Source organism: Pseudorca crassidens, chromosome 5 (genome assembly GCF_039906515.1).
Source record: "Pseudorca crassidens isolate mPseCra1 chromosome 5, mPseCra1.hap1, whole genome shotgun sequence".
In the NCBI taxonomy this organism is placed as follows: Eukaryota; Metazoa; Chordata; class Mammalia; order Artiodactyla; family Delphinidae; genus Pseudorca; species Pseudorca crassidens.
The window spans coordinates 80,361,676-80,370,110 of NC_090300.1; the positions used below are offsets into that span (position 1 = coordinate 80,361,676).

The window sequence follows — 8,435 nt, forward strand, 5'->3', positions numbered from 1 at the left end:
ACCTGTAAAGTGGGGACATGATTAGGGTTGATAGGAGGACTAAGAAATCATTCATGAAAAGCACTTAGCACAGTAAGCCCTCATTCATAAGATCTTGGGTAAGTCATTTAGCCTCTTTGAGCCTCATTCATTTCATCAGTAAAATGAGGGAGTTGGCAGCAACTTCTAAGATCCCTTTATTCCTTAACATGTCTTAAATAAATAAAACCACCTCACTCAATTTTTAAATGATATGCACTTATAAAGTTCAGTTTTCTCTTGAGATGGTTCACGAGAATTAGATTTTCAACAAATTTTTTAAATCCTGGAGTAGTCAGTTATTTTAGGCCTGAATATCATCAGATCTGACCATGCCTTTGAATGATCCTGGAAATTCATAGTTCTAAACATAAAACAATCCTGAATAGAAAACAATCTTCTTCGTACTTCAAATGAGAAGACCCATTTTGAATTACAAGCTTTTTTTCCCAATTTTGAACTATAAACTTTTAGGGAAATAGATGAAATATATATATAAATAATAATATATATAATATTAATTTTGCTTTGTAAACATATTTGAAGTGACTTTATAAAAGCTATTATTAATATAGAAATATCACTTTTTTTCCTCATTCATCTTTCACAGAATAATTTCACTCAAACTTTTATTGAACAGTGAAAAAAACAAAATACACTTCTTGTATCCATGTAGTATTATAATTAATTAGGTTCTAGGCAGAGTTTCTAAAAATTGGTTTATACCACTCTTGTTCAAAGTGAAGTAATTAGGAGAATGTCCCTTCTCATGAAAGTCTTTATAAGGTCTCCAAAGAAAAACGTCTTCTTTTTTCTGAGGAGTAATTTGGGGTAAAAATTCTGTTATTTTTAAATATTTATGGTAAAAGAAGCCAATCACAATAAGCCACATATTATATGATTTTATTTCTAAGAAATGTCCAGAATAGGCAAACGCATGGAAACAAAAGGTAGATTAGTAGTTGGCAAGGGCTGGGAGAAGAGGGGAAGAATGGGCAGTGACTGCTAATGGGCGCAGAGTTTCTTGTGAGGGTTCTGAAACTAGGTAGAGGTTATGGTTGTACAACTCTGAATATACAAAAAACCCACTACGTTGTACACTTTAAAATGCCGTATTTTATAGTTTATAAATTATATATCAGTAAACTTTTTTTAAGTTATAACTTTTTTAATACATATTTTTTAACATATGTATTAAAGTACATATGGTATATAGTCAGTTTGGAAAAGAGAAACAGGACAGCAAGGTAACATGGTCAAGTTCCATGAATGGTTGCTTAGGTGTCACTGGCAGCATCTCCTCATTCTAAGGGGCATGGTTGTTGGCCCCAAGCAGAAGATCTAGCTCCCTGGGAGTTTTCTTCCCTCAATTTCTTTTTCATACTACTAAACCCAGCTCCTTTATGGGCATGACATTAGAAGCTGATGTTATCTTTTTTTTATAAAGCACTTGGATTTTTTTCAAAGTCCTCTCTTTATTATTTCATTTGTCCTCATCTATGGAGGGAAGATTTAAATATCTGCATTTTCATGGTTGGGGAAACTAGGGCCATGTAAGTTAAATATTAATAGAGAGTTAATAACGGAGCTGGGACTAGAACTCACATCTCTTAATTCCTAGCCAGGTTTTCTTTCACCCTCATACATGGTATGGTCTTAACTAAAACAGTTTATTCCTGGTGACAACTCCATGCCTAATCTAGTCTACGTAAACCTTAGCATTTTTTCCCCGGGGAGATGGATGGATAAATGGATGGGTTCATTTGCTTATTCATTTATTCAACAAACATTTATTGTATACTGTGGTCCAAATATATGAGTGTGAAACACACAAGAAATATTTAATCATTTTAGTTGCTAAATATCCACATCGTTAAGCAAAAAGCTATTCTAGTTCTTTGATGATGTATGAAGGGAAATAACATCTTTTTTTAAGGATAAACGTGTGGTACATTTGTGAAGAAAATTGATAGCAAAAATGTAAGAACAGTTTTCAGAGTAAGTAATAGTACAGTTATTCTAGAAATTAGCATAAATGGAAGCCCAAAGAAATGAAGGCACATACCTGACTTTCACACCTAGTTGGGACGTGAGCTGGACTTCAGCCAAGGCTTCAGATTCCCTCTTTAGCCTTGCAACGACAATGGATTCGTTTGCCAATTGGAGCCTTAACATTTACCCTAACATAGAAACTGAGAAAGGTCATTAATTCTTATATATTATCTGCTTTTAGAAAAGACTGTGTCTAAAATGTTAGATATAGACATTTTGTTCTCCTTTTCTTAAGACTCAAGAACTTTCCTGTCAGTTTTTTTCCATTGTTGTTAAGGACCTTTTCTTTTTATGCTGAGCATAAATCCTGCCTCATGACTACTATTTCAGCTATTAGTCAGACTAACTAGACTCTAAATGATTATAGAAACATAGTAGGCAGGCTTAGCACAGTGTCTTATAGTTCTGCCACTGCATTTTCTGAAGATTCAGTACTAGCTTCAAAATGCTAAGTATATATACCCACTGATGGCAATTTTTGTTTTGCCCTTTAAATTAAAGAGCAAAACAACAAAAAAAATGCTCTTGGAGCTCAGATGTCAAAATTCACCCACACTGGTGATTTATGATATATTTGGTGGTACCCTATGTAATTCAATTAATTAGGAACATCTCCAGTCCTATAGCTGGGCTAACTGTGACCATTTAAATTTTACTTTTGACGTTAGAGAGTAAAGCAATGACATCTGACAATACAGATAAATCTTCATGTTCATCTATCCCATATCTTTTCCCTATAGCCATGCACCTCAGATAGGTATATATTTTTGTGTGTGTGTTAAATAGTCTCAGAGATTTCACAAAATTTTTTAATGCCTTTCTCAGACTACTGGGGAGGGATGATGGAACTAGAAGTTTCACATACAAGTTCTAAACAGATTTCCTAAACCATTTCTTTCTTCAACCTTCAATAGTTTTTTGTTTTGTTTTGTTTTGTGGTACGCGGGCCTCTCACTGTTGTGGCCTCTCTGAGCACAGGCTCCGACGCGCAGGCTCAGCGGCCATGGCTCACAGGCCCAGCCGCTCCACGGCATGTGGGATCTTCCCGGACCGGGGCACGAACCCGTGTCCCCTGCATCGGCAGGCAGACTCTCAACCACTGCACCACCAGGGAAGCCCCCTTCAATAGTTTTGAAATACATCTTTATCACTTTTTAAAGATTTTACTAGAATACATGTTATAAAACCATTAAAATGTGAGGAAAATTAATATATTTTCAGTAATTAGTAAATATTCTTCTAATAGCTTCTGAGAGCACTCTTACAAGTGCTGATAGTTATTTAAATTATTATAAATAGCCAAGAAAGAACTTTACATTTCTTATTATGAAAATGTGCCAGTTTTCCAAGCATTAAAAATCAGTGTGTTTAGCTGAGTCTCATATAATAGAAACACAAATATAACTACTTTGTAGCTATCTAGGTGCTTGTATTGCTTCCTTTTAAATTTTGGCCTATTTTTACTTACAGAGATTTAATTTCAAAGACAATGGTGAGTCACATTTTGTTTACACATGCGAAGCTTAGTGATTGCTATTAATTTCCAGAGATTAAACTCTTATTACATTGTCCTTTCCTTCCTTTCTGTATTGCAGATTTTGTGCACAGCAGAGATAACATTTTTAAGTCTGGAAAGGAACTTCAACATAAGGATTTCTTTACTAAAAATAAATAAAAATCGCAGTGTGCGGTCTTGTTGAATTAACTAGTGGATCATTATTCATTACAGCATTTCTTTAAATATACATTTCTATAGCATATTTTTTAATCTTTTAATAGTAGCTCATTAGCTTCTTGAAAGAGGTATGAGGAAAAAGTGGCTGGAGCCATTGCCATTTGAATGGTAATCAGAACTCAAAACATAGCATATTTAAGATGACAGTGAAAGCCAGGTTGGAAAAAACTATTTTTTTCCTTTTGTAGGAAAAGAATCACTCATTCTGTATCCAAAGATATAATCACTGCTAATGGTTTCGTATAAAGATTCCTTTTAGTATTTTATTTGGATGTGTGTAACTGTTTTTACAAAAGTAATATTGTTATTGTGTTGCTTATGGTCTGTCTTTTAAATTTAACCTGGTATAATAAACATTTTCTTATCAATAAATATTCTTTACAACATGGCTATAGATGGCTGTGATGCAGTAAGACCATAGTTTACCTAAATCAGTCCACAGTATTTGAGGATATTAACCCCATTTATTTTCTGTTATAAATTACATCTTTGTAAATATATCTCTGGGTACAGCCTCTTGGTGAATATCAGTAGGATAAAGTTCCAGAAGTGCAACTTGGTGGGTCAAAAGGTGTGGGATATACAAATCTTTACGGCTTCTGATATATTGCTGGTCTGCTCAGAGAGTGTACACTCCCACTAGTAATACCTGCTTCTCCAAGCTTCTCTAACAATGGATATTCTTATTTTCCTATGTTAGCTTGATAGGCCAAAAAAAATCACATTTAAAAACTTTGAATTTCTCTGATAAGAGTTGAACTTTTAAAACATGCTTATTGGCTAATTGTAGTCTTTTAAAATTACCTGTTGATGTTCCTTGTATCTTTTTTTAAAATTGGTGTGTTTCTTTTTCTTACCTGTATTTAAGAGTGTATTATGATTCAATTCAAATAGACTAAAGCCTTGGTATAAAATGGTTTTAATAGGACTACTAATAAAAGCTGCCACGAAATAAAAACCCACTTAGCCTGAAACTGTGCTAGGCACTTTACCCTTATGTTTTATTATTTTATCTTATTTAATGTTCACTCTAATTCTGAAGTAGTTACCTTCATTTTGCAATTGAAGAACTTGAGATTCAGGAAGGTTGAGTGACTTGCCCAAGATCACAGCTAGCGATAGTGTGAAGATATTATTCCATTTCTGTCTGACTTCAAACCCTGTGTGGTTTTCCTTATATCACACTTTTCCTGGAGCCTAGCTGTTGCTACCTAATTATACTAGATAATTATCTCTATCCTCTTTTTTTTACCCAGCACTATTCCAGCGTCCTTTGCATATATATTTTGAATGGAAAGTAATTTAATTACTAACAGAATCCACTAACAAATGAGTAATATATTTACCATTTTGCAATGTTGCTCAAAAATAAAGCATCTCTGTACCTTAAGAGAGAAATTTTTCTGAGCCTCTATTTTTAGATATAATAATAATCGATTTGATGCAGACCAAGATCTTTTATCATTTCTTATTTTAATTTACTCTTTCCAGAGCATATTCTGTGATTTTGTGCTTTTAGTTGCTTTTTCCTGTATTAAGAACCAGGTGCTTGCCTCAAATACTTTCTTTTAAAGATGAGGTATATTTAAATAAATGTAAGAAATGGGTACAAAGAAATAATTAGTGTACTAAATTCTTCTTAACAGAACTTTACAGACCAGTATGGCAAAGCTTCTCTCAGATCTTAGTATGGACACTGCTCGTTGCAAGTCTGGGAGTAATCTTACGAAATCACTCCTGAACATTTATGAAAAACAACCTCAACATGACCGAATCCCTGCTCACACTTCCATAATGAGCTATCTAAATAAGTTAGAACCAGTTCACACTATTATTACACGTTCAGAGCCACTTTCTACAATTAACAATGAGGAAAACACAATGCCAGATAGACCCTATGAAAATGTTCTGCCCTCTGAAGGCCCTCAGCATACTAATGCTAGGAACATGGAAGCATCAGCCCCTGGAATCATTCCTGCCCTTTCAAAACAGGATTCTGATGAGGAGAGTGAAATTACAACTTTAATAGAAGATGAGTGTAATTTGGATAAGACAATTTACATTCCGTTTGCTAGAAGCACTTCTAAAAAGAAATCACCACTATCTAAGAGATTATCCCTCCAGCTACAGATCAGTGTTGCTCCACCGCAGATGGTCAGTGGACTTGTTGCTGAAAAAGAAAATAAATTGTGTGCACCTGGAGTTTGTTCCTCTTCCAAAGAGGAAGGAGTTGCACCTGAGAAACTTTCCAGAACAGCTGATATGGAGGACAAGCAACTCCTCAGGATAATAAAGGAAGCCATTCGCAAGATCCCTCCTGCCACTGAGGAGCCAGAGGAATTGGCTGCGTGTCATGGCCCCTCCACTTGTCAGAACAGCAGCATTCAAGTGAAAAGTAGTGCAGTCTCTGATGGTAGCTTTTTAAATTCTGATTTAACCTCTGACTGGAGCACTTCTTTTTCAACGTTCACTTCTCGTGATGAACAAGACTTCCAAAATGGCCTTGCAGCACTGGATGCCAACATTGCTAGACTCCAGAAGTCCTTGAGGACTGGTCTTCTGGAGATGTAAACTCAGAAGAAAAGTTGTTTTTAAGAATAGAACTTGGCTACATTGAATATATATTTTAAATTTCTTTAAAGTTTTATATTATGTGTGAAATAATAAATTGTATGAATAGTAAATTTATTATTGGAATATATTGACACTGGAACGTTTAAAAACAAGTCATCTTAAGAAAGTGACATTTGCTAAGAGAAGAAGGTTGTGTGTAACTAGGAAAATATTGTAAGTATTGTAAATAATATTTAATTTAGTATTTATCAATTAAGGGTTTATTCTTACTCTGCTGGGCTAAGGGTGCAGGTTGGAAGGACTCTGGTTATTCTAAAGGATAATGGGAAGGGAGTCTCTGGGTACAATTTACTATATTAAAACTAGAGTTTCTTTTCTCTTTCAGGATTCCTGTTTGGTTTTTAATGGCATTGTGTTTTTATGTGGAATGCTCTGTGCTACAGGCTGGTGTTATTGGTGAGACATATAAACATTTATTTTAAGAGAAAAAGTGCCAATATCTCTATTTTAAAAAATCATTGATTGGTCCAAGAAAATATAGATAACATCCTAAGTTAGCATATGGTTTCTTAAAACTTTGGCACTTTATTTTTGTCACAAATACATTTAAGACCATTAAAAAGTAAAAGACTAATAAATGCTAACAAAGAAGTTTTAGTTTTGGAAATTTGGTTTTTTAAATAAAGAAGTGTTTGTTTTTTGTCATTATATTTGAACATGATGGACTTTTTAAAAACAATATTTATTTATTTATTTATTTTGGCTGCGCCGTGTCTTAGTTGAGGCAGATGGGATCTTCATTGTGGCATGTGGGATCTTTTAGTTGCAGCACACGGACTCTTTAGTTGCAGCATGCGAAGTCTTAGTTGCGGCATGCATGCCACAACTAAGTTGCGGCATGCATGCGGGACCTAGTTCCCCGACCAAGGATCAAGCCTGGTCCCCCTGCATTGGGAGCACAAAGTCTTACCCACTGGACCACCAGGGAAGTCTCTGAACATGATGGATTTTATAAATCTTGCACTGGTTGTAATTCTGCCTTTCTGGACCAGTTTTTTCTTTTTCTCAGCACTTTAGCTGAGAACATTTTCTATTCTATAAATAATATGAATTAGGTTGGTCTGTGCTTCTCTAAACTAGCACTCCCTAACTACTTGGTATCATTTCCTTCCACGTAAACAGCACATTTTAACTCTTAGAAAACTGCGTAGTGTGCTGTCACTGATATGCCATACAAGTCACCTCCCTGGTGTCATTGTATTTAGTGCTTGGGCAGGCTTTAGCATTAAAGAGTGTTCTGCTGGTCCCAGAACCTCTTCCTGCTAGTTTTTAAGTGTTGGGGCTACAGATTCTAAAGGGCCCAGATATAGTCTCTTTGACATGTTCAGATTTTATAGAAAGAGATTTCTTAGGTCTAAATATTAAATGAATTCTAAGCTATTTTTACAGAATTGTCCATTAATATTTTTAATTTCTTACTTCCAGTATTCATAAATTAATTCCTTGTTGTATGTGGAGGTAACAGTTCACAGCCCTTGAACACATAAGTTCAGAAGTACAGTTCAGAAATACAAAATAATAAAGCAAGGGAGAAATTTGTGTCATCTGTGTATTCCTAAATATTCAGTTGTTATTCATATGCAGAAGTAAATTCTTAAGATTATTATATGATATCCAAGAAGATTGTCCTCTTTTACCCTTAATATAGGACGGGCATCCTAACATGCAAAGAAACATTTTTAGTGTTTATGGGTTCAGTTAACTAAGAGTTAATAATTTGATTGAAGAACAAATGAGACTAGAAAAATCCTTGGGGGACCTTTACCAGGAGCTTACTGTTTATTTGATTAAAGACATACACATGGCATAGAAACATGAAAGAATTTGGTTAAATTTTAGGATGGAATATGACCCTAGCAAAATGGATGGAATAGACAGTGAGTTTCATAGAAGTTTAGAGTAGAAAGAAGTCCCAAAATGGTAGAGGAGTCCCAAAATGGTAGAAGAGAAGAAACTTCATTTGGATCTTAAAGAATGTATAGGACTTGAATAATTC

The 8,435-nt window shown here is 34.6% G+C and overlaps 1 protein-coding gene across 7 annotated transcripts in view; it reads left to right on the forward strand.

Moving 5' to 3' along the window:
- Positions 1 to 7,087, forward strand: part of CCDC14 (coiled-coil domain containing 14) — a 44,655-nt gene extending 37,568 nt beyond the window's left edge. For 5 of the 7 annotated variants that reach the window (XM_067738665.1, XM_067738666.1, XM_067738663.1 and 2 more), the window contains one exon: positions 5,452 to 7,087. In XM_067738665.1, coding sequence (XP_067594766.1) covers positions 5,452 to 6,376 — 925 coding nt within the window. In that variant the 3' untranslated portion in view covers positions 6,377 to 7,087. The other 2 variants (XR_010943694.1, XM_067738668.1) reach the window with 2 other exon arrangements.
- The last annotated feature ends 1,348 nt before the right edge of the window (positions 7,088 to 8,435 follow it).